The sequence below is a fragment of the Manis pentadactyla genome, chromosome 4, assembly GCF_030020395.1.
Source record: "Manis pentadactyla isolate mManPen7 chromosome 4, mManPen7.hap1, whole genome shotgun sequence".
Classification (NCBI taxonomy): Eukaryota; Metazoa; Chordata; class Mammalia; order Pholidota; family Manidae; genus Manis; species Manis pentadactyla.
The window spans coordinates 110,401,821-110,429,729 of NC_080022.1; the positions used below are offsets into that span (position 1 = coordinate 110,401,821).

General features: G+C 36.5%; 1 protein-coding gene across 7 annotated transcripts in view; it reads right to left on the bottom strand.

Moving 5' to 3' along the window:
• Positions 1–4,731: 4,731 nt before the first annotated feature.
• Positions 4,732–27,909, bottom strand: part of RNPC3 (RNA binding region (RNP1, RRM) containing 3) — a 45,014-nt gene continuing 21,836 nt past the window's right edge. For 6 of the 7 annotated variants that reach the window (XM_057500660.1, XM_036900473.2, XM_036900470.2 and 3 more), the window contains 7 exons: positions 21,787–21,923; positions 20,677–20,838; positions 19,536–19,630; positions 19,392–19,450; positions 15,561–15,693; positions 8,544–8,614; positions 4,732–5,587 (listed from right to left, as the gene is read on the bottom strand). In XM_057500660.1, the coding sequence (XP_057356643.1) occupies positions 8,546–8,614; positions 15,561–15,693; positions 19,392–19,450; positions 19,536–19,630; positions 20,677–20,838; positions 21,787–21,923 (655 nt within the window). In that variant the 3' untranslated portion in view covers positions 4,732–5,587; positions 8,544–8,545. Of the gene's footprint in view, positions 7,160–8,543; positions 8,615–15,560; positions 15,694–19,391; positions 19,451–19,535; positions 19,631–20,676; positions 20,839–21,786; positions 21,924–27,909 lie in introns of all 7 variants that reach the window. The other variant, XM_036900471.2, reaches the window with a different exon arrangement.

The following is a 27,909-nucleotide window of genomic DNA, read 5'->3' on the forward strand; positions in this document are numbered from 1 at the left end:
CTTTAAGACTTTCAAAAAACCCCCGCTTTTCTTTGTCACAGGGGCATCAGCTTCGGCACCCGCTCAGAGGTCTTACTCCCTATTTCCCCAGTATCCAGGGCCCCCTGGGCACGTACTGTGTCTGCGCTCTGGCCCGGATGGCTGGGGCTGGGTGTTCGGCAGTCCTGGGCTCCGTCTCCCTCCCGCTCTGCCTATTCTTCTCCCGCCGGGAACTGGGGGGATGGGCGCTCGGGTCCTGCAGGGCCGGGGCTTGTATCTTACCCCTTTCACCAGTCGCTGGGTTCTCGCTGGTGTAGCTGCAGTCTGGCCACTGTCCTGCGTCTTCTGGTGTCTCTTTTAGGGCTAGTTGTGTTTGTTGTATTTTCAAAAGTATGTATGTTTTTGGGAGGAGATTCCCACTGTCCTACTCACGCCGCCATGTTGGCTCCGCCTCCGCCCCTTGTGATTTATTTTTTATTTCAGTTTGCTAATATTTTGTTGAGCATTTTTGCATCTATGTTCATCAGGGATATTGGTATGTAATTTTCATTTTCTGTAGGGTCTTTGCCTGGTCTTGGTATTAGAGTGATGCTGGCTTCGTAGAATGAGTTTGGAAGTATTCCCTCCTCTTCTATTTTTTGGAAAACTTTAATGAGAATGGGTATTACATCTTCTCTATATATCTGATAAAATTCAGCAGTGAATCCATCTGGCCCCAGGGGTTTTGTTCTTGGTTAGTTTTTTTATTACCGATTCAATTTTGTTGCTTGTAATTGGTCTGTTTAGATTTTGTTTCTTCCTTGGTCAGTCTTGGAAGGTTGTATTTCTGTAGAAAGTTGTCCATTTCTTCTAGGTTATCCCACTTGTTAGCATATAGATTTCCATAGTATTCTCAAATAATTCTTTATATTTCTGTGGTGTCTGTAGTGGTTTTTCCTTTCTAGTTTCCAATTCTTTTTATGTGTAGATTCTCTTTTCTCTCAGTAAGTCTGGGTAGGGGTTTATCTATTTTGTTTATTTTCTCAAAGAACAAGCTCTTGGTTCCATTGATTCTATTTATTCTTCTCAATTTTTTTATGTCTTCTCTGATCTTATTATGTTCCTCCTTCTGCTGACTTTGGGCCTCATTTGTTCTTCTGTTTACAGTTTCAATAATTGTGACTTTATTCATTTGGAATTATTCCTCCTTCTTTAAGTAGGCCTGAATTTCTATATACTTTCCTCTTAGAACTGCCTTCACTGCATACCACACAGGTTGGGGCATTGTGCTATTGTCATTTGTCTCCATATATTGCTTGATCTGTTTGAATTTGGTCATTGATCCATTGATTATTTAGGAGCACGTTGTTAAGCCTCCATATGTTGGTGGGCCTTTTTGTTTTCTTTGTAAAATTTATTTCTAGTTTTATACCTTTGTGATCTGAGAAGCTGGTTGGTACAATTTCAATCATTTTTAATTTACTGAGGTTCTTTTTGTGGCCTAGTATGTGGTCTATTCTGGACAATGTTCCATGTGTACTTGAGAAGAATGTGTATCCTGCTGCTTTTGGGTGTGGAGTTCCATAGATGTCTGTTAGGTCCATCTCTTCTAGTGTGTTGTTCAGTGCCTCTGTGTCCTTACTAATTTTCTGTCTGGTTGATCTGTCCTTTGGAGTGAGCACTGTGTTGATGTCTCCTAGAATAAATGCATTGCATTCTATTTCCTCCTTTAATTCTGTTAGTATTTGTTTCACATATGTCAGTGCTCCTGTGTTGGGTGCAGAGATATTTACAGTGGTTATATCCTCTTGCTGGACTGACCCCTTTATCATTATGTGATGTCCTTCTTTATCTCTTGTTACTTTCTTCCTTTTGAAGTCTATTTTGTCTGATACAAGTACTGCAACACCTGCTTTTTTCTCCCTATTGTTTGCATGAAATGTCTTTTTCCATCCCTTCACTTTTAGTCTGTGTATGTCTTTGGGTTTGAGGTGAGTCTCTTGTAAGCAGCATATAGGTGGATCTTTTTTATCCATTCTATTACTCTGTGTCTTTTGACTGGTGCATTCAGTCCATTTACATTCAGGGTGATTATAGATAGATATGTGTATTGCATTGCAGGCTTTGGATTCGTGGTTACCCAAGGTTCAAGGGTAGCTTCTTTACTATTTAATCATCTAACTTTAACTCACTTATTGCACTATTATAAACAAAGTCCGATGATTCTTTGTTTCTCTCCCTTCTTTTTCTTCCTCCTCCACTCTTCAGATGTTAGGTGTTTTATTCTGTACTCTTGTGTTTCCCTTGTCTTCTTTTGTGGATAGCTGATTTTATTTTTTGCCTTTAGTATTTGGTTGGTCTGCTTTCTTTGCTGTGATTTTCCCTGGTGACATCTATTTAGCCTTAGGAGTACTTCCATCTAGAGCAGTCCCTTTAAAATACCCTGTGCAGGTGGTTCGTGGGTGGCAAATTTCCTCAACTTTTGCTTATCTGAAAATTGTTTAATCCCTCCTTCAAATGTAAATGATAATCTTGCTGGATACAGTATTCTTCGTTCAAGGCCCTTCTGTTTCACTGCATTAAATATATCATGCCATCCTCTTCTGGCCTGCAAGGTTTCTGTTGAGAAGTCTGATGATACCCTGATGGGTTTTCCTTTGTAGGTGAATCTTTTTCTCTCTCTGGCTTCCTTTAATTCCCTGTCTTTCATCTTTGCCATTTTAATTGTACGTCTTGCTGTTGTCCTCCTTGGGTCCCTTGTGTTGGGAGATCTGTAGGCTTCCATGGTCTGAGAGACTATTTCCTTCCCAAGCTCGGCAAAGTTTTCAGCAATTATTTCAAAGACACTTTCTATTCCTTTTCCCTCTTCTTCTTCTTCTGGTACCCCTATTATGCGAATATTGTTCCGTTTGGATTGGTCGCACATTTCTCTTAATAGTCTTTCACTCCAAGAGATCCTTTTGTCTCTCTCTGCCTCAGCTTCTCTGTATTCCTGTTCTCTGATTTCTATTCCATTAACAGTCTCTTGGACCTCATCCAGTCTGCTCTTTAGTCCATTGACGGTTTCATTTCTGTAATCTCCCTCCAGACTTCATCCCTTAGCTCTTGCATATTTCTCTACAGCTCCATCAGCACAGTTATGACTTTTACCTTGAATTCTTTTTCAGGAAGATTGGTTATATCTCTCTCGCCAGGCCCTCTCTCTGGTATTGTTTGAATGATTTTGGACTGGACCAGGTTCTACTGCCTTTTCATGGCTATAGAAGTGATTGCTGGCAGGTGGTGCATGTGTCAGCTGGGAGAACAAAGTCCCTCCTTGCTTGCTGGTTGCCTTGCCCTTCTACGCTACCTGAGCTGACCCACACACAGGGAGCAGTCTCTGGGTTAATTCCATGACCTGCTGTGGGCAGGGTGGCCCTCGGGATGGTCTAAGGCACTGCCAGGTGTCGCAGGCATGCTAGGTGTGTTCTCCTGTGAGAACAGGGCCCCTTCCTGCCTTCCAGACTTTGGGCCGGCTTCTTCTGTCTGTGCCAGGTAGCTGCGTGCTGGTGGCAGCCTCTGGGTCTGGCCCAGTTAGCTGCATGCTGGGAGAACTGTGGTTGCTGTGGGTGGGGGCTGCTCTCCGGCTGGTCTGCAGCATTTGCCAGTCAGCCGGTTTGCTTGCAGCACTGGTGGGGTGGAATGAACAGCAGGCTGCTTATTGCCTGAGGGGCTTTGGAGCTGTGTTGCCACCCAGGGGGTTAGGGTACCTGAAGTTCCTTAAGATTCCCAGCCTGCTTGGCTGAGTGTGCCAGGACGATTTTGTCCATCTGTTGAACCCTTGTTCCTTTAAGACTTTTAAAGCACCCGCTTTTCTTTTGTCCCATGGGAGCCGGCTGTGAGGACCTGCTTGCCGTCTCCATTTCAGATTTTACTTTTCCATTTCTCTAATATCCAGTACACCATGCAATGTGTGTCTGTGCTCCTGGTGCAGATTACTAGGGCTGGTTATTTAGCAGTCCTGTGCTTCCAGTCCCTCCCCACTCTGATTCTTTTCCTCCCACCACTGAGCTGGGGTGGTGGGAGTGCTCGGGTCCTGCCAGGTCATGGCTTTGTATCTTACCCTTTTTGTGAGATGCTGAGTTCTCACAGATGTAGATGTAGCCTGGTTGTACTCTATCTTCCGGTGTTTCTTGTAGGAATAGTTGTATTTGCTGTATTTTCAAAAATATATTTGCTTTTTGGAGGAGTTTTCTGCCACCCTACTCATGCCACCACCTTGAGTGCCTCCTGAGAACTGCTATATTCTCAATCTTTATAAATCAAAATACAAACTAAAACTTTCTTGATACTGTATTAACAGCCCATTTCTTTACTCCTTTTCAGAGCAAGACTCCTTAACCGAGTTGTATTCAATTCTCGCTATATTAAATTACTCTCTACCATTCATTCTCTTGAATATTCCCTCACTTCTTCCACCCATCCAATTAGTTTGTCAAGATCACAAATGTTGCTAAACTCAATCCAATCCTCAGAATTTACCTTTCTTGATAATGGAGATGACATATTAGATCACCCCTTCCTATATGAGATACTTTATTTGGCTTCTTCCTATTTCACCTCAGTCTTCTTAATGGTTCCTTACCTACTTAATACCTAAACCCCATCATGTTCCAGGGCTCACTTCTCTACACTTCTAATTTCCATCTTTAAAATTCTTTTTATTTCACAATGCTGTGATCAAAAGACAAGAAACTGATTCACAACATTCCAACAGAGACATGAGTCTTTGGGCAATGACTTTAAGGTGATGTTTTATTACATACCCACTAAAAAAGTACCAATAAAAACAAATTAAATTTAATGTCTTCCTACCTACATGCAGATGATACTAATTCACGAAGGGAACAGAGTAATTTTATATGGGAAACATACTCCTTTGAGTGACTTTCTGATATTTGGGGGAACAAAAATTGAATACTAAATTAGGGCAAGGCAATAAATTCCCTAAACTGGGAAAAATTCCCCACTACTGAAAGAAAACAAAACAGAACAAGAAAAAACTCAATAAAACTCATTGCCAGACAAACAAAACCACTCCTAAAATTATCATGAGAAATAAGAAGTATAATAACTATTAAAAAAGGGGTGTAAGGTAGAGATGAGTAGTGATTCTATAGCATCTTATTACACTACTGGACAGTGACTGTAATGGGGTTTGTGGGGGGGACTTGGTGAAGGGGGGAGTCTAGTAAACATAATGTTCTTCATGTAAATGTAGATTAATGATAACAAAATGAACTGAAAAAATTATGAATAAAAGAAAAGGGTGTAAGGAAGTGCATTGGTATCCAGGTAAGAATGAAAAAAAGGAGCAACATTTTTGATCATGTAAGAAAATGTCTATTTAGTGCTGTAAAATTATGTAAATAAAAATATGTAATTATCAAGTTATACTTTCCTAGATACAAAATAACATAAAAATTGAGCTTTATTGGAAACAAATAAATTATATATATGATTTAAATGCATATAGATTTAAATTTTAAATACACTTTAAAAGCTGTTGCACACAGTTCCACAGTCCATGTGATCATTTCTTCTCCACCAAGTTGCAAAGCACTTGAAAGATATGGATTTCAAAAGGAACCTAAAACATCATAAAAGTTCATTAAAAATAATAGTAACTATAAAACAGTCCATTAGTTTTAAAATAACTAAAAGCTAAAACATTTATATTGAGAAAATTAGTGAATCAAGTCAGTACTACAAAATTTTAACTGCTGTCTAAATAGTTTTTACAGAAATTGTAATTTACAAATTAATAAAACACAAACTGTCTACAGGAAAAAAGCAATTTCAATATCTCTTTTTACTCTTAGGATAACAATTATTAACAGGATTTTGAATGTTTTCATAGCATTAATAGGATTTGCAAGAAAGAAATATAGAGATTCCAACACTTTATTTTTCTATGTATAAAAGGGTTGGGTGGCTAAGTTGGTATTAAGCACCTAACCATTTTAGTGTAACATACTAGTACCCAAATTGGTCAGTTCTTAGAACCACTAAGGGAAACTTTTCAAATTAGATTCTTGGTCTCATTGACAGAGGTTCTGATCTAGTAGTTCTAGGACAGAGTTCAGGAGTCTTTATTCGTAAAAATGCTTCCCTAGTGATTCTCAATGTTTGTTGCACATTAGAATAAAAACTTTGGGAGGTTTGGAAAATCCCAATCTTGGACACCAGACCAATTAAATAAAAACTCATGGGAGGAATCCATGTATAGATATTGTATATGTACATATGTATATATTTATGTATGTGTGTGTGTAAGTAGATATAAATATATATGTGTATGCATATTATTTTAAATCAGAATTTTTGAAAAATTTCTCAGGCCATTCCAATAGGTAGGCAAGACTGAGAACCATTGTTCTGGGTGATTCCAGTCATCAACAAGTCTGGAATATAGAGATTGTTCTTACATATACCTGCCAGGACTGTTTTTTGTTTTGTTTTCTTTTTTCACTTTATGTGCTACCCTGAGTCAACATATGTTTTCTTGCCTTGGTTACTCTTTTTATTCCTTTGTTTTGCTTTGTTTAGAAAAAGAAAGAGGAAAAAAGATATTCGACTTGCTATCTATTTAAAAGGGCTATCAATAATAAGACCTCAGATGTGCAGTCCGCTACTTTTATTTAGAATGTACATAGAAATCCAGTTATTTAAATTTTCAATATATGTTCTTTTAAAAGAAAGAAAATCCTCTTCCCAATAAAATTTTATAACACAGCACTACATAGAATGTCTAAACCAGATATATCATAAAACAAAGTATATGTTACTGAATTAGGTTTGGGAAACATAAAGAGAAGAAACAAGATTAAATTCTGTTTTAAAGCTAATGCATACATTCTCCAGATAAATAAATTGACCTGATTCACTAACTTTCTCTGGAAAAATTATGTAATCTAGAGGCCAGCACAGAAATTCAGCAACAAATCTAAATAACACACTGAAGATTTATTCAATTAACACTGATAATTTCAGAAATATATCGTTTGAATAAATGGTAAAAAACTACTGCTTAATCTGGATCAGTGAGTCAGGGAAGGACAAAACATTTCTAGGAGAAACAAAAAACACTGCTCCCAAAAGGATACACAAAAGGATACACTTTGTATGACAGTATTACAGCAGTATTTACGCAGGAATGCTTCTAAAGAAGAACAGCAGAACGCAGTTTGTTTTCTTCGTTTTCACATTACATTTACAAATAAGTGATTTTTTTAAAACACAAACTGAAAATTATTTTTCACTGTTCCACTAAGATATCTGTAAAGCTTCTGACTACACCAGTACAGATACAAGAAAATAAAATATTCAAGGCATCTCACAAAAGGAGCAAACAATAAGCCAAACTTTCTCTTATTTAGTCATATAACTTTTTCCAGTTTAATACCAATAATTCTTACTGATTTACATGTTCTTCCAGTTTAGAAGACGTAAGAAAATAAAAAACAAATATATATATATCTACTCATCTTTCTTAATCAAAACAATATACAACAAACTTTATAGTTTAAAATACTTAACTACCATTTTAATCATTAAATTAGTTAAGTATGCATTAAAATTACTTATTTGAAAGAGAAAAGATTCCATCCCACAACAAAATATGTTTATATTTCTGTAAGGTGTACAATTAGTAATTGGCAATGCAAATTCTCAGGCCCCACCAAGGGTGACCAATTTGTCCTGGTGTAGCAGATACTTTTCTACTTTTAGCACTAGGAATCTGGTATCACAGAAAATCCCCCAGTCACAAAAACTGAGATGGTTGGTTACCCAAGGCTTCCACTCCAGACCTACTGAATCAGAAACTCTTAAGTAGGAGGAAGCCTAGCAAACTGTTTTATCAAGCCCTCCAGGGGACTATAATGCATGTTAAAGATAAAGAACACCTGCTTTACTCTAGGCAGAGAAACTAAACACAGTCTAATAAAGACATATTCCACTTTCAAAGTTTTTCCTCCAAACTTAATTTTTATAAACAAATGGGCTCTACTCAGCAGACTCACAGACTCCAAGAAGGGACTAGTGGTTATCAAAGGGGAGGGCTGTGGGAGGGCGGGTCAGGAGGGAGGGAGATGGGGATTGAGGGGTATATATTTAGTACACATGGTGTGAGGGGTCACGTGGGAAACTGTAGCGCAGAGCAGGCAAACAGTGAATCTCTGGCATCTTATTACATTGATGGACAGTGACTTCATTGGGGTATGGGTGGGGACTTGATAATATGGGTAAATGTAGTGACCACATTGTTTTTTCATGTGAAACCTTCATCACAGTGTATGTCAATAATAATAAAAAATAAAATATAAATAAATAAATAAATAACAAATGGGCTCTACTCCAGTTATAATTTTGAAGTTTAATGGGAATTAATTACCTAGTTAGAGACAGAGATAAATAGATAAATGGATGGAAAGATTGATTCTTTAAAAACCTTATGATACCTTAATTACTACTCTATCAGGCTTTTATCCTTAATTTTATCTCAAGAAAGTCTTGTCCTTCTATTATGTTATATCCACACTTACCTTTAATAATTTTTAACACTTCTTTTTCCTTCTTTAGAATCTTGCTTTGGTCTAGCAGATCGAGCAAATTGCTAATATTTAAAAATTAAGGATTTTCTTCATAAACATGAAAGTCATCTTTCTAAATAATTATCGAGAACTTCCTAATGTAGGGTAGGAGTACGATATTTTAATTTAACTTTTATATTTGTCTTCCTCCTCCCAGCCATTTGCCAAATATTTTTCAAGTGCCTCTTACCTGCTGTCCATGATTTGGGGATGAAGTTAAAAAAATACCTTTTGTTTATACTCATAATTTTCTACACCTGGACTTTCACTACTTCATCTATCCCAGTGAATTCTAGTTGGCAAACTAAATTAGCAACTAAAAGCAGGGTAGTTAATCAAGGATATGTTTTGGTTATTAAAATTCTCAAATAGAAATATTAACTATAATAAAACATAAAATAACAGAACTATAGGATTCAAGATGGCGGTATGAGAGGTGAGACAGAGAATTCCTCCCAAAACCACATATAATGTGAAAATATAGTTAATAAAACTAACCCTAAAACAGTAAGAGGAAAGAATGCTGCACCAGACTGCATACAGACCTCACAAACAGGGCAGACCTCATGAAACAGGGTAACATAGAAAGCCTTGATCCAGTGGAACCCAAGTCCTTCCCCCACCCCAGCTCACCAGCGGAAAGAAGAGAAACAGACTGGGCAGGAGGAAGAAGCTTAGAACTGCTGAACACCCAGCCCTGGAGGTCTGCTTTGGACCACAGACCTACATTCTGTGGTGCCCTGGAGGTTGCTGGGGTTAGGGAGCTGGGACTGGTGGAGTGCTTGAGAGACTGAGATTCTGGCAGTTTGTGGAGGATGGGAATCCACAGCTGGCCACTCTAGAACAAAGGAAAGGCAGACGGTCTGAGAGGCTTCCTAGCGGGGAGAGGGATGCTGAAGGGGCGGAGTTTGCATGGAGCTTGCTACATGGGAGAAGGGACAGATGGACAAGGTTTTCTGAGCATGCTCTGCCCAGTGGGTTGGGAACTTTGAGGAGCTTCAGGCGCTCCATCCCCCTGGCTGCCTATATACTTCTGAAGACCCCCACTGTGATATGTAGCCTGCTGCGCCTTCCTCCTGGCCTGCCAGCACCTGCTTGCAAACCAGCAGTCACTGCACTGGTGTCAGCACAGCCAGAGGGAGGCCCGGCCTACAATAGCTAGAGACGCCAAGCAGAGCTTACACATGTGTGCTCCGCCCACTGGCTCTGATACTGGAGACAGGCACTGCATCCGGGAATCTGGAAACAGCTCTTTCCTCCCCCGAGGTACCAGCACCGCTCCCCTACGACCCCCAAAACCTCACTCTATGGGCTGAGCAGCTCCAGAGACTAGAGCTAGAGGGCACCACATACAATTATGCTATATCAAAGGAACATGGATCAGACCAAAATCTCACAAACCCCAGAAAAAGGGCCTAATGACACTGAATCACCAACCTTCCTGAAAAAGACTTTAAAATAAAAATCATAAACATGTTCATGCAACTCAGAAAAATTATCAAGAACTTAGGGATGAATTTAAGACAGAGATTCAATCATTAAGAAATTCCATATCTGAAATGAATCATACAATGGAGGAATTTAAAAGCAGATTAGATGTAGTAGAAGAGACAGTAAATGCAATGGAAATTAGAGAAGAGGAATACAAAGAAACCAAGGGTCATGGAGAAAAAAGGATCTCGAAGACTGAAAGAATATGAGAGAACTGTGTGACGAATTCAAATGGAACAATATTCTGTATTATACGGGTACCAGAAGAAGAAGAGACAAAAAGGAATAGAAAGTGTCTTTGAGGAGGTAATTGCTGAAAACTTCCCCAATCTGGGGAAGGAGATAGTCTCTCAAGCCATGGAGGAACACAATTCTCCCAACACAAGGGACCCAAGGAAGACATCATCAAGACATATAATAATTAAAATGGCAAAGATCAAGGATAAAGACAGACTTTTAAGATCACATACAAAGGAAAACCCATCAGGCTATCATCAGATTTCTCAACAGAAACCTTACAGGCCAGAAGGGAGTGGCATGATATATTGAATGCAATGAAGTAGAAGGGCCTCGAACGAAAGATACTCAATCCGGCAAGGTAATCATTTAAATTTGAAGGAGGGATTAAACAATTTTCAGATAAGCAAAATCTCAGAGAATTTATCTTCCACAACCCACTGATACAGTGCATTTTGGAGGAACTGCTATAGATTGAAGTATTCCGAAGACTAAATAGCAGTCAGCAGGGGAAATAAAACCACCATTGTAAAGGAGAACAATTATTCAGCAGATGCAAAATCAAATCAACTACCTCCAAAGTCAATCAAGGGATAGACAAAGAGTACAGAATATGATACCTAACATATAAAGAATGAAGGAGGAAGACAAAGGAGGGGGAAAAAAAGAACCTTTAGGTTGTGTTTGTAACAGCATACGAAGTGTGTTAAATTAGGCTGTTAGATACTAAGGGAATTACCCCTGAACCTTTAGTAACCACGAATCTAAAGCCTCCAATGGCAATAAGTAAATACTTATCAATAATCACCCTAAGTGTAAACAGTCTGAATGCACCAATCAAAAGATATAGAGTCACTAAATGGATAAAATAACAAGACCCATCTATATGTTGCCTACAAGAGACTCACTTCAAACCCACAGACATACACAGAATGAAAGTAAAGGGATCGAAAAAGATTTCATGCAACCAACAGGGAGAAAAAAGCAGAAGTTGCAGTACTTTATCAGACAAATTAGACTTCAAAACAAAGAAAGTAACAAGAGATAAAAAAGGATATTACATAATGATAAGGGGTCAGTCCAACAAGAGGATGTAACTATTATAAATATCTATATACCCAACACAGGATCACTTACATATGTGAAACATACTAACAGAATTAAAGGGGGAAATAGAATGCAATGCATTCATTTTAGGAGACTTCAACACACCATTCACTCCAAAGGTCAGATCAACCAGACAAAACAAAGTAAAGAGACAGGCATTGAACAACGTAGCAGAACAGATGGACCTATCAGACATCTACAGAACACTTCATCCAAAAGCAACACAATACACATTGTTCTCAAGTGCACATAGAACATTTTCAAGAATGGACCACACAGTAGGCCACCAAAAGAGCCTCAGTAAATGCAAAAAGATTGAAATTGTACCAACCAGTTTCTCAGACCACAAAGGTGTGAAACTAGAAATAAATTACATAAAGAAAATGAAAAAGCCCACAAACACATGGAGGCTTATAACATGCTCCTAAATAAGAATGGATCAGTGACCAAATAAAAACAGGTACCAAGGAATACATAGAGACAAATGAAAACAATAATTTAACACTGCAAATTCTGGTGCTACGCAGCGAAGGCAATGCTAAGAGGGAAGAATATTGCAATACAGGCCTACCTCAGGAAAGAAGAACAATCCCAAAAGAACAGTCTAAACTCACAATTAATGAAACTAGAGAAGGAAGAACAAATGAGGCCCAAAGTCAGTAGAAATAGGGACACAATAAAGATCAGAGCAGAAATAAATAATATCAAGATGAATAAAACAATGGAGAGCATGAATGAAAGCAAGAGCTGTTTCTTTGAGAAAATAAACAAAATAGATGAACTCCTAGATAGACTTATCAAGAAAAAAAAGAGTCTACACACATAAACAGAATCAGAAATGAGAAAGAAAAAATCACTATGGACACAACAGAAATACAAAGAATTATGAGAGAATACTATGAAAAATTATATGCCAATGAACTGGATAACCTAGAAGAAATGGACAACTTTCTAGAAAAATATAGCCTTCCAAGGCTGACCCAGGAAGAAAATGAAAATCTGAATAGACCAATTACCAGCAAGGAAATGGAACTGGTAATCAAAAAATTACCTAAGAATGAAAACCTGCAGTCCAGATGGATAAAATTCACTGAATTTTATCAAACATTTAGTGAAAACGTAAACACCCATCCTCCTTAAATTATCCCAAAAAGTAGAAGAGGAGGGAATACTCCCAAACTCATTCTATGAGGCCAACTACACTGTAATACCAAAACCAGGAAAAGACACTGCATAAAAGAAAATTACAGACCAATATCCCTGATGAACATAAATGCAAAAATACTCAACAAAATATTACCAAACCAAATTCAAAAATACATCAAAAAGATCATCCATCATGATCAAGAGGGAGTCATCCCAGGGATGCAAGGATGGTACAACATTCGAAAATCCATCATTATCATCCACCACATCAGAAAAAAGAAGGACAAAAACGACATGATCATTTTCAGATGCTGAAATAACATTTTATAAAATTCAACATTCATTCATGATAAAAATGCTCAACATACTGGGTATAGAGGGCAAATACCTCAACATAATAAAGGCCATATATGAAAAACCCACAGCCAACATTAAGCTTAACAGCGAGAAGCTGAAAGCTTTCCCTTAAGATCGGGAAAAAGACAAGGATGCTCACTCTCCCCACTTCTATTCAACATAGTTCTGGAGGTCCTAGTCACGACAATCAGACAACACAAAGAAATAAAAGGTATCCAGATTGGTAAGGAAAAAGTCAAACTGTACCTGTTTGCAGATGACATGATATTATATATAAAAAACCCTAAAGAATCCACTCCAAACAAAACTACTAGATCTAACATCTAATTCAGCAAAGTTGCAGGATATAAAGTTAATCCCAGAAATCCATTGCATTCCTATACACTAACGATGAACTAGTGGAAAGAGAAATCAGGAAAACAATTCCAATCACAATTGCATCCAAAAGAATAGAATACCTAGGAATAAAACGAACCAAGGAAGTGAAAGACCTATACTCTGAAAACTGCAAGACACTCATGAGAAAAACTGAAGAAGATACCAATAAATGGAAACACATCCCATGCTCATGGATAGGAAGAATTAATATTGTCAAAATGGCCATCTTGCCTACAGCAGTCTACAGACTCAATGCAATTCCTTTCAAAATACCAACAGCGTTCTTCAATGAACTAGAGCAAACCATTCTAAAATTCATATTGAACAACAAAATACTCCAAATAGCCAAAGCAATCCCGAGAAGGAAGAATAAAATGGGGGGAATTACGCTCCCTGACTTCAAGCTCTACTATAAAGCCACAGTAATCAAGACAATTTGGAACTGGCACAAGAACAGAACCATAGACCAATGAAACAGACTAGAGAGCCCTGATATAAACCCAAACATATATGGTCAATTAGTACATGATAAAGGAGCCATAGACATACAATGTGGAAATGACAGCCTCTTCAACAGCTGGTGTTGGCAAAACTGGGCAGCTACATGTAAGGGAATGAAATTGGATTATTGTTTAACCCCATACACAAAAGTAAACTCGAAATAGACCAAGACCTGAATGTAAGTCATGAAACTATAAAACTCTTAAAAGACAAAATACGCAAAAATCTCCTGAATATAAGCATGGGCAACTTCTTCATGAACATATCTCCCCCGTCAGGGGAAACAAAAGCAAAACTGAAGAAGTGGGACTATATCAAACTAAAAAGCTTCTGTACAGCAAAGGACACTATCAGCAGAACAAAAAGATATCCTATAGTATGGGAGAATATATTCATAAATGACATATCCGATAAGGGGTTGACCTTCAAATTATATAAAGGGCTCATGTACCTCAGCAAACCAAAAGCAAATAAGCCAATTAAAAAATGGGCAGAAGAGCTGAATAGACAGTTCTCCAAAGAGGAAATTCAGATGGCCAACAGGCATATGAAAAGATGCTCCACATCTCTAATCATCAGAGAAATGCAAATTAAAACCAGAATGAGATATCACCTCTTCCAAGTTAGGATGGCCAACATCCAAAAGACAAACAACAACAAATGTTGACAAGGATCTGGAGAAAGAGGAACACTCCAGCATTGCTGGTGGGAATGTAAATTAGTTCAACCATTGTGGAAAGCAGTATGGAGTTTCCTCAAAAAACTAAAAATAGAAATACCATTTGACCCAGGAATTCCACTCCTAGGAATTTACCCTAAGAATGCAGCACTCCAGTTTGAAAAAGACAGATGCACTGCTATGTTTATTGCAGCATTATTTACAATAGCCAAGAAATGGAAACAACCTTAATGTCCATCAGTAGATGAATGGATAAAGAAGATGTGGTACATATACAGAATGGAATATTATTCGGCCATAAGAAGAAAACAAATCCTACCATTTGCAACAACATGGATGGAGCTAGAGGGTATTGTGCTCAGTGAAATAAGCCAGGCAGAGAAAGACAAGTACCAAATGATTTCACTCATCTGTGGAGTATAACAACAAAGCAAAAACTGAAGGAACAAAACAGCAGCAGACTCACAGAACCCAAGAATGGACTAACATTTACCAAAGGGAAAGGGATTGGGGAGGATGGGTGGGAAGGGAGGGATAAGGGAGAAAAGGGGGCATTACGATTAGCACACATAATGTGGGGGGGCCCATGGGGAAGGAAGTATAGCACAGAGAAGACAAGTAGTGATTCTACAGCATCTTACTATGCTGATGGACAGTGAGTGTAATGGGGTATGTGGTGGAGACTTGATAATAAGGGGAGTCTATTAAGCATAATGTTATTCATGTAATTATACATTAATGATAGCAAATAAATAAATAAATAAATAAAAATAACAAAACTACAATGAATTCTTTCTTTAATGACTAGAAACATTTGAAGATACTGTAGTCTTTTAGGCTTAGCATGACAATGTACTTTTGAGCTGTGTAAGTGAAACATGTAGGTTGAATTTTAACAACCTCATGCTGCTGATGTTCCTTTATTTTCCAGTAAAAATCTAAATACATTTATGTGACTCAGCTAAGTAGTTTGTAACTGAGTATCTTACGATTTCTGAAGGATAATACAGAAGTTGGTTTTGATTACTCTTCTAAAAACTACAGTCTTTGGAACAAATTGATTTAAAGGATACAACCACCATAGGCTTTCCAGAAAGAACATATCCATTAGCTTCCTTTAAAGCTTTTGCAGCTGCTTTTTCATTTGGAAGTCCTATAAAAGCTTGCCCTTTCATGCGACCTTCTTTCATCAAGCGTATATCAAACCTAGAAGTCAAAGAAGAAAGAATGGTTTTGATTCAAAGAATGTTAAACAATTTTTGAGGAAGTGAACAGAAATGTGTTGAACACTTTTAAATGGTATTTCAGAGTAAAAATTACTGTATTATCTGATTAGCACTTTGGATTAGCACTAAAGATTAATTACTTTAGGCTTTTAAAAATTTTTTATATTGTATTCTAAAATTGATTCTATCAGTAGGCAATATAAATTTGATGATGTGCTTATATTTTTATTTTTTAAGCCATTTTTAATGTACTTATGTGATTTAAAAATTATCATCCTGTTCTGTGAAAACTGTAAGACACTGATAAAAGAAATTGACAAAGACACAAATAAATGGAAAGCTATTCTATATGATCATGGATAGGAAGAATATTGTTAAGATGGTCATACTACCCAAAGCAATCTACAGATTCAATGCAATTCCTATCAAAATACCAATGGAATTATTCACTCAACTAGAGCAAATAATCCCAAAATTCATATGGACCCATAAACAACCTTGAATAGCCCATGCAACCTTGAAAAGGAAGAACAAAGTTGGGGTTATCATGTTTCCTGATTTTGAACTATACTACAAAGCTACAGTAATTAAAATAGTACATGGTGATGACCGAAGAACAGAGACATAGATCAATGGAGCAAAATAACCAAACTAGACATAAATCCGCACCTATATGGTCAATTGATAAGTGACAAAGGAGGCAAGAACTTCCAATTGGAATTTCCCACTGGGAAAAAAGACAGTCGCTCCAATAAACGGTCCTGGGTAAACTGGACAGCTACATGCAAATGACTGAAACTGGATCACTGTCTTATAACATACACAAAAATAAACTCAAACCTAAGACCTAAGTAAAAGACATGAAACCATACAACTCCAGAAGAAACATAGGCAGTAAACACTTGAACATTGTTTTCTGGACATGTCTCCCTAGGCAAGGGAAACAAAAGCAAAAATAAACAATTGGGACTACAGCAAACTAAAAAGCTTCTGAGCAGCAAAGGAAATCATCAACAAAATGAAAGGCAACCTATGTGTGGAAGAATATATTTGTAAATGATATATGCAATAAGGGGATAATATCCAAAATATATAAAGAACATATAAAACCACCAAAAAAACAATCCAATTAAAAAAAGGAGAGGACCTGAATAGACATTTTTCCAAAGACATACAGATGGCAACAGGCACATGAAAAGATGCTCCACATTATTAATCAGGGAAATGCCAATCAAAACCACAATGAGATGTCACTTCACACCTATCAGAATGGTTAATATCAACAAGACAAAAAATGTTAAGTGTTAGTGGGAAGGTGGAGGAAAGGAAACCCCATACACTGCTTATGGGATTGCAAATTGGCAAAGTCACTATGGAAAGCAGTATGGAATTTTCTAAAAAAATAGAAATGCCACGTGACCAAGCAATTCCACCTCTGGGAATTTACCCAAAAAGAAACCAAAATCACTAATCCAAAGAAGATATATGCACTCCTATGTTTACTGCAGCTTTACAATAGCCAAGATATGGAAACAACCTAAATGTCCATTGATAGATGAATGGATAAAATATATGTGATACACATATACAATGTAATATGTGATACACATATATAATGTAACATTACTCAGCCATAAAAAATGAAAACTTGCCATTTGCAACAACATGGATGGACCAAGATGGTATATGCTAAGTGAAATAAGACAGAGAAAGATAAATACCATACTACACTTATATGTGGATTCTAAAAAAATAAAACAAAATACCTAAATTGAAATAGACTCATAAACAGAGACAGACTGGTTGTTGTCATAGGGGAGATGACTGGCAGGATGGGTGAAGTATGTTAAGGGAGAAAAAAATTTAGTGAGAATGTCTGGTATCGTGATCTGGGTGATGAGTGCTTACAAATGTCAAAATTCATCAAGCTGAACACTAAGATATGTGCACTTTATTGTATGTACCTCAAAATCAAAAATTTAAAAGAATTATATTATGAGCAAGTGTAAAAGAAACTTCAGTTTTTATTTCTTATCTCTAGTTTTAAACAATTCTGTCAGCCAACTCAATGCTACCTACTCAAACAAGAAAAATCACTATATGACCATTAGTAGAATGGCTGCTAGGAACCACAGAACAGTAACAGAATTCCAGAATAAAAGAGACCTCATTGATCTAGTCAAAACCATCATTTTACAGGTAATACCTAGAGACTGAATGACTTTTTCAAGTCTATACAGATAGCTAAAGTTAAAACAGAAACAAGTCATTTTTTTATTCCATTGCATACTCATTTTTTAACACATTTGAAAAAAACTTTATTTAAAACTCTAGAAAAATCAGACTATAATCTACAACTGAAGTATTATCGGTCATTTAAATACTCTATAAAATCAGCAAAAGCATATAAAGCATTTAACAATGCAGTGGAATTTATTTTTCTTAATTCACATACCTAGTCCCATGGGAAACAATTACTAATTTATCATTTTGATATATACAGCTTTTACAATATAGAATTTTTTTTCTCTCAAATTCTGCAGGCAATACTAGAAATAGAGGAAAAGGACATATACACATACAGATATGTTTTTATGTACACTACATTTATATATATATATATTTTTTTCTTTTTCTTGTCATCATGATTCAAAGTCAACAAGAAAAAAGACTAGTATTTTTATGTCTGCCACTAATGGGTGTAAATGGAGAATTTAACGCCATGGTGCTACCTGTGCATACCTACCTAAAAAGACACATGGGCCAGATGAGACTTTAAAAGTACTGGTTTCATAAGATTAAAACAAAATTAACTAGTTAGAGTCACTCCTCTATTTTACGTCTTCTGAAAAGTCTCTTTCCTTATGTTCTCAACTTCTAATATACATGGCCAAGGATCTTATACACTTTGAAGTTTACTAGTTACAGAATTACAAAGAATGAAATTCTAATTCAAACGTTAGCTTTTGTATCATGTACAAATCATATCCCTCTCTTTTGCTTTCACAAAATTGGCAGTCTTGCTTAATGCAGACCAATTAAAAAATGAGAGGTTACTATCAGGGTAAGAATCTAAAAAAATTGCCTGAGTGTTATATATTCCTGGATGAGTAATTAAAATAGTAGATCTCAAACTGTGGTCTTAGACCATCAGCTTTGGCATCATCCATGAACTTTAAAGAAATACAAACTCATGGGCCCTACTTCAGCCTAGAAAACCAGACTCAGGGCTGTACCCCAGAAACTTAATTTTAACCAAGGTCTCCACATGATTCTTAGGCAGGTTAAGGTTGAGAACCATTTCTTTAGAGCCGGGGATTGAAGCTGAAATAAATGATGAGGTCTGTTTCTATAAATAAAGTTTTACTGGAATTCAGCCATGAATAAAAATTTATGTATTACTTATGGATGCTTTCAGGTTACAAAGGAGGAATTGAGTAGTTGTAATAGGCACTGTATGGCCTGCAATAAAATGAAAAATAATAAATTTTTACTATTTGCCCTTTAACAAAGAACATTTGCTGACTCCTACTCGAGATATCTAAAAGATTATGAAACAGGTAAGAGCAATTTCTTCATATAATTTTTACTTCTAAAGCGAAAATGTTGGGATAAAAAAAGCATTTATTTGTAATAAATAAGAACAAAACATAAGTTAAGAATATGACTGACACTTACATTATTCGCTGTGTTTCTGATGAAAAGTCAACATATCTTCCAAAAATAAATTTAAGGTCCTAGAATTTCAACAAGAAAAAGACAAATGAGAAAGTCCAGAAAAAAAAGGAAAATAATAAAATCAATTTATAAATTTGAGCTTACCTTCTCTTGAACATGTTTAGCTAAATTCTTTACATAAATTCTACAGTTTGGTTCACCAGGTTCATAACTTCTGAAAACTGAAAGTGTTTCCATTTCTTATTTAAAAACAAAACAGAACAAGGACATAAAATTAAGATATTTTCATCAATTTTTCAAAGGAAAACGACATTCAACAGTTTTTCAAACAGTAACAACATTCAAATATAACTGTTAAATAGCATGATGAAAATGTTAATACCGTTGAAATTAATGGCAATGTTAATAATGGGATAAAAATATCCATTAAAAATCTGAATAATATGAAAATAAAGTTAAAATTTCAGACTAACTAAAACTTATACAATAAAATATCTACTATTAAAGCTCTTTAAGATGAGTTACTTTATTAAAAAGACTGAAGCAAATGTTTTAAATCATCTGTAATTGCTTGAAGTCAATTTCCTAAACTACCAGACACTAACATATTCAAATCTAAGATAAAGTACTCAAACATAATAATCAAGTATTTCAGACAAACTGTGGCTTTTGAATCCCTATATAGTTACTATTTAGTGTTAATAATCTTTTCCTGACAACTGTATGTTCTATGAAAAATGGTAGTTGGACATTTATTTCCCGTAATTTTGGGAAAAATTTTATGTATTAAATGTCAACCTATAACCCCTATTTTCCTAAAATGTCCTGTAACAGGAAAAACCCTTTAGAAGTAAAAATCTATCACGTTAAAATACAAAATCCTTAAACACAAACTTCTAATCACCACATAATTAAAACCATTTTCTTTTAAACTAACAACTGCTTTGCATGCATCTCAGATCCAGTATTATGATGGTATATCAACTGTATTTGGAAAATAGAATTCAAGACTATGGACCACATTGATTTATGATGTCATACAAAAGCTTTAGGAATGAAAACAAAGCATTTTCCCAAAGAGACTAGAAAACTGTATTGAAAGACACTTTCCTCCCTATGAAGTACAGGTATGAAAAACCAAAAGTGGTGATTAAAAACATGAATTGGAAAGATGTTTTAAAAGTATAAGCCTTAATTAAGGTAAATACCATGAATATTTGTTGTTTTGTTTCTGAAGCATCAAACAAATGAAAAATGGAGTTAATGCTTTATTTCATGAAATTACCTTCTCTAGAAATTCTGCCCCTTTCCAACTCCCTTCTAGAAATACATTCTGATGGCATTTCATCAGAGTCTTCTTTAGTCTCTTCTGTGATGTTCAAATTAGGTTTGGGGAAGATTTTTCCAAATCCTATGTTGGATTCATCAGCTTCAGAAGCAGGTAAATCTAAGAGTTAACATCAGTCATTAAAAATCCTTCCCTACAAAACAGTTTTTGTTTTACATTTTTAAGATATATTTTGGCACTAACTCTTTGGTGTTTCTCAGTGCTTTAGAATGGAAGAAGGCAAACTTTTCCTGAAAAGGTTCAAATAGTATGTATTTTAGGCTTTGCAGGTCATATGGTTTCTCACATGACTATTTCAAGTCTGCCACTGTAACATGAAAACCACCACAGACAATAAACAGCCAAATGTCATTTAAAGGGCCTGCAAAGTGGAAAGCAAAATAATCAATTTTCAACACATTTAGTTTGAGGTGCCAGGGGACATCTCATGGAAAGGTTTAGTGGGTAGATAGGTAGACTGTGTGCTTTGGGGGGCAATGATCAGCATTTTGTTTAACCTACTCACTCTGAACTACCAATAATTGCATGAAAAGAAACTTCTAATTAATTAACTAAATTACATAATTATCAAACTGCATCTGCTATTGGGATGGTCAATTAAGAACAGTATCTTGGCAAAACAATCTTCCGTGTTGTTTGGATTAAAAAAAAATTCATATGAAAACAACAACTCACAAGACAGTGATGCTGCTTGTTTCCTAACCAATAACACAGTTATACCAACAAAAACACAAACATCTCATTTAACAAGGAATAAATTAAGTCAATACAAGAAACCTACTTTAGTGTAAACATCAGTAACTAGACTAAATTTCACTCGAGTCCATTACTTGCAAAAGGCAACAATGAAAATATCATTAAGCACCAATTTTAATTATATAAAAAAGTTCAAAATGGATAGTATTCCATGATACTGAGGAAGACCGAATTGCATACTCTATAGTTCATGAATACTGAAATACAGAAATATATACTTTAAATCTAACACAAAAAGCAAATTAAACAGAATTTTTGCACAGCATATTTAAACACAAAAAATATGCTTACCGCAATTTTGTTCCTTTTCTGTGTCTTTCTTAAATTCAGTTGTCATGTCAGTAGTTATATGGAATTCAATTTTTTTATTACCTACAGGCTGTGGTTGCTCAAATACATCTGAAGGTAACAGTACTGGATGTAAATTGCTGTTTATAAACAATGACAGGATTACTTTGTAATTGCAAAATACAAAAAAAAAAAGAAAAAAATGAGTAAAGTACTATTTCATATTTACTTTAAATTTTAAAAGCTAATACTGATAAATCACTCATAATACTATAGGCACTGCACAAAGTAAATTTACATTTAATACTTCAATAAGCCCTAAAAATGTCCTACCATGGGTACTATTAAATTCCTAGCTTAGGTAGATAAAGAGATTGAGATTAAGGGATGTTATAAAAATGCAGTCACTCAGTAAATAACAGAGAGAGAGTACATGGGGACTACTGATTCTAAACACAGGAAACTTACCAATATGCGAAAAAGTTCATTCTATGTTTAATATGAGCATTTTTATACACTGTATTCTATACACTATATTCTATATCACTGTATAATAATGACATGCTTTCCAATACAGTAGCCGCTAGACAAATGTTTCAAGGCTAATGAGCACTTGAAATATTGATGTTGAAACTTTAAAAAACAGCAGATTTTAACATCTTTGTGCAAAAGAAGAAATCCCAGTAAATTTTTATACTAATTCTATGCTGAAATACAATTAAGATATGATAGGTTAAATAAATTATTAATTTCATCTGTTTGATTTTACTCTTTTCATGTAGCTTTTAAATTTTAATTTGTACATATATTTATTTTTAATTGTTTAATGCTGTTACAGAAATTAAAAACATGGGACTGTGGTATCAAGACAAACAGATGGGGAATAAACATCATTTACAATTAACATGAACTAAATACATACAGATTAAAGACTCCTTCCTTTAAAATTGGAAAAAACAGAATTTTAACAAACTCCTTTCTCAATTTACTTAACAGCTAAAAGGGAATTTACATTGTAGAAAAGCTTAATGAAATTAAAATTGCCATTTGTGGGGATCTTGATTAAGGTAATACATAAAATACCATGGCAAATGGGCAAAAACTTCTGCACTAATTGTTTTTTTTATTTTGACATTGTTAATGTACAAATTACTTGAACATTATGGTTACTACGCTCCCCTGATTATCAAGTCCCCCCCAACATACCCCATTACAGTCACTGTACATCAGCATAGTAAGATACTATAGAATCACTACTGTCTTCCCTGTGTTCCCAACCCCCTACATTATATGTGCTAATCGTAATGCCCTGTTTTCCCCCGTATCCCTCCCATCCCATCCATCCTCCCCAGTCCCTTTCCCTTTGGTAAATGTTAGTCCATTCTTGGGTTCCGTAAGTCTGCTGCTGTTTTGTTCCTTCAGTTTTTGCTTTGTTGTTATACTCCACAGATGAGTGAAATCATCTGATACTTGTCTTTCTCCAACTAGCTTATTTCACTGAGCATAATACCCTCTAGCTCTACTGATGCTGTTGCAAATGGTAGGATTTGTTTTCTTCTTCTTATGGCTGAACAATATTCCATTCTGTATATGTACCACATCTTTTTTATCCATTCATCTACTGATGACACTTAGGTTGCTTCCATTTCTTCGCTATTGTAAATAGTGCTGTGATAAACGTAGGGGTGCATGTCTTTTTCAAACTGCGATCCTGCATTCTTAGGGTAAATTCCTAGGAGTGGAATTCCTGGATCAAATGGTATTTCTATTTTTAGTTTTTTGAGGAAACTCCACACTGCTTTCCACAATGGTTGAACTAATTTACATTCCCAACAGCAGTGTAGGAGGATTCCCCTTTCTCCACATCCTCGCCAACATTTGTTGTTGTTTGCCTTTTGGATGGTGGCCATCCTTACTGGTGTGAGGTGATATCTCATTGTGGTTTTAATATTCATTTCTCTGATGATTAGCGATGTGGATGATCTTTTCATGTGTCTGTTGGCGATGCGAATTTCTTCTTTAGAGAAGTGTCTGTTCAGATCCTGTGCTCATTATTTTATTTGATTATTTGCTTTTTGTTTGTTGAGGTGCGTGAGCTCTTTATATATTTTGGATGTCAACACTTCATCAGATCTATCATTTATGAATATATTCTCCCATACTTTAGAATATCTTTTTGTTCTACTGATGGTATCCTTTGCTGTACAGAAGCTTTTTAGTTTGATATAGTCCCACTTGCTCATTTTTGCTTTTGTTTCTCTTGCCCAGGGACGTATGTTCATGAAGAAGTTGCTCATGTTTATGTCCAAGAGATTTTTGCATATATTTTTTCCCAAGGGTTTAACAGTTTCATGACTTACATTCAGGTCTTTGATTCATTTTGAGTTTAATTTTGTGTACAGGGTTAGAAAATAATCCAGTTTCATTCTCTTACATGTAGCTGTCCAGTTTTGCCAACACCAGCTGTTGAAGGGGCTGTCATTTCCGCACTGTACATCCATGGCTCCTTTATCATATATTAATAGATGTATATGCTTTGGATTATCTGGACTCTTGAGTCTGTTCCACTGGTATATGGGTTTGTTCCTGTGCCAGTACCAAATTGTCTTGATTATTGTGGCTTTGTAGTAGAGCTTGAAGTCAGGGAGTGTAATTCCCCCTGCTTTATTCTTCATTCTCAGAATTGCTTTGGCTATTCAGTGTCTTTTGTGGTTCCATATGAATTTTAGAACTATTTGCTCTAGTTCATTGAAGAATGCTGTACGTATTTTGATAGGGATTGAATTGAATCTGTAGATCGCTTTAGGCAGGATGGCCATTTTGACAATATTAATTCTTCCTAGCCAAGAGCATGGGATGAATTTCCATTTATTAGTGTCCTCTTTAATTCCTCTTAAGAATGTCCCGTAGTTTTCAGGGTATAGGTCTTTCACTTCCTCGGTTAGGTTTATTCGTAGGTATTTTATTCTTTTGGATTCTTTTGGATGCAATTGTGAATGGAATTGTTTTCCTGATTTCTCTTTCTGCTAGTTCATCATTAGTGTATAGGAAGGCAACAGATTTCTGTATGTTAATTTTGTATCCCACAACTTTGCTGAATTCAGACCTTAGATCTAGTAGTTTTGGAGTGAATTTTTTAGAGTTTTTTATGTACAATACCATGCCATCTGCATACAGGGACAGTTTGATGTCTTCCTTGCTAATCTGGATGCCTTTTATTTCGTGTTGTCTGACTGCCATGGCTAGGACCTCCAGAACTATGTTGAATAAAAGCGGGGAGAGTGGGCATCTTTGTCTTCTTCCCGATCTTAAAGGAAAAGCTTTCAGCTTCTCGCTTTAAGTATAATGTTGGCTGTGGGTTTGTCATATATGGCCTTTATTATGTTGAGTTACTTGCCTTCTATACCCATTTTATTGAGAGTTTTTATCATTAATGAATGTTGAATTTTGTTGAATGGTTTTTCAGCATCTGGAGATGATCATGTGGTTTTTGTCCTTTTTTTGATGTGGTAATGTTGATGGATTTTCGAATGTTGTACCATCCTTGAATCCCTGGGATGAATCCCACTTGATCATGATGGATGATCTTTTTGAAGTATTTTTGAATTCGATTTCCTAATTATTTTGTTGAGTATTTTTGCATCTATACTCTTTCATATATTGGTCTGTAATTTTATTTTCTGGTGGTGTCTTTGCCTGGTTTTGGTATTAGAGTGATGATGGCCTCATAGAATGAGTTTGGGAGTATTCCCTCCTCTTCAACTTTTTGGAAAACTTTAAGGAGGATGGATATTAGGTCTTCACTAAATGTTTGATAAAAGTCAGCAGTGAATTTGAGATTAAAGATGGCGGCATGAGAGGAGAGACAGAGGCTTCCTCCTAAAACTGGATACATTTAGAAAATTTAATTGGCGCAACTAATCCTGAGAGAGCAACAGGAAAGAGGACTGCGTCAGACTGCACACACCGGGAGAAAAGAGCAGACCTTCCCGAACGGGGTAACGTACCAGAGCTGTGGCTCTGTGGGACCAGAGCCCCTACCCTACCCCAGCTCACCAGCGGGAGGAAGAGAAACGGAGCAGGGAGGGAGTGGAAGGCTTGGGACTGCTGAATACCTAGCTCCGGAGATCTGCGCTGGGAGCACAAACCTACATTTCATGGTGCTTTCATGAGACTCGGATGACTACCGGGTTGGAAAGTTAATACAGGCAGAGTTCCTGGGGAGACTGGGATTCCGGCTGCTTGTGGAAAGCAGGGATCCATATCTGGCTGCTCTGGGACAAAAACTTATACCTGTGCGACCAGCCAACTGGCTCAGGCAGTGGAGACAGGCACAGGAGCCAGGGAACAGTTCTTTCCTACCCCCAGTACTGCTCCCCTGTGACCCCTGACATTGCTTCAGGGGCTCGGCAGCTCCAGAATAGAGCTTCTGGACACTAGAGGGTGCCATATACAAACATGAAACGCCAAAGGAACCTTGTCCAGAGTAAAATTGTTAATACAACTCCCAAGAAAGATTTAAATGATAAGAACCTCATGACTCTTCCTGAAAGGGAGTTCAAAATAAAAATAACATCCTAATGGAGGTATGGAAAGACATCCAAGAACTCAGGAATGAATTCAGGTCAGAGATCCAATTGTTAAAGAACACAATGGAGGGTATTAAAAGCAGGTTGGATACGGTGGAGGAGACAATAAATGAAATAGAAACTAGAGAAGAGGAATACAAAGAAGCTGAGGCACAGAGAGAAAAAACGATCTCTAAAAATGAAAGAATATTGAGAGATCTGTGTGACCAATCTAAGCGGAACAATATTCGCATTATAGGGATACCAGAAGGAGAGAAAAAGGGATAGAAAGTGTCTTTGAGGAGGTAGTTGCTGAAAACTTCCCCAATCTGGGGAAGGAGATAGTCTCTCAGGCCAGGGAGATCCACAGATCCCCCTACACAAGGGACCCAAGGAAGACAACACCAAGACACATAGTAATTAAAATGGGAAAGATCAAGGATAAAGAGAGACTGTTAAAAGCAGCCAGATGCAGAAATAGGATCACATACAAAGGAAAGCCCATCAGACTAACAACAGACTTCTCAGCAGAAACCTTACAGGCCAGAAGGGAGTGGCAAGATGCATTTAATGCCATGAAGCAGAAGAGCCTGGAACCAAGATTACTTTATCCAGCGAGATTATCATTTAAATTTGAAGGAGGGATTAAACAATTTCCAGATAAGCAAAAGCTGAGAGAGTTGACCTCCCACAAACCATCTCTGCAGTCTATTTTGGAGGGACTGCTATAGATGGAAGTGTTCCTAGGGTTGGATAGCTGTCACCAGAGGTAGTAAAATCATGGTAGGGAGGGTGGAGCAGCTGACTGCGAGGCAAATGCAAAATTAAATTGACTATCCCCAAAGCCAAGCAAGGGATAGAGAAAAAGTACAGAATCTGATACCTAATACATAAATAATGAAGGAAGAAGAAAAAGGAGGAGAAATAGAAAAGAACATTTAGATTATGTTTATAACAGCATACTAAGTGAGTTAAGTTAGACTCTTAGATAGTAAGGAAAGTAACCTGGAACCTTTGGTAACCACGAATCTAAAGCCTGAAATGGCAATCAGTACATACCTATCGATAATCACCCTAAATGTAAATGGATTGAATGCACCAATCAAAAGACACAGAGTCACTGAATGGAGAAAAAAACAAGACCCATCTATACGCTGCTTACAAGAGACTCACCTCAAACCCAAAGACATGCACAGACTAAAAGTCAAGGGATGGAAAAAGATATTTCATGCAAACAACTGGGAGAAAAAAGCAGGTGTTGCAGCACTAGTATCAGACAAAATAGACTTCAAAACAAAGACTGCAACAAGAGATAATGAAGGACATTACATAAAGATAAAGGGCTCAGTCCACCCAGAGGATATAACCATTCTAAATATATATGCAACCAACACAGGAGCACCAGCATATGTGAAACAAATACTAACAGAACTAAAGGGGGAAATAGACTGCAATGCATTCATTTTAGGAGACTTCAACACACCATTCACTCCAAAGGACAGATCCACCAGACAGAAAATAAGTAAGGACAGAGGCACTGAACGACACACTAGAACAG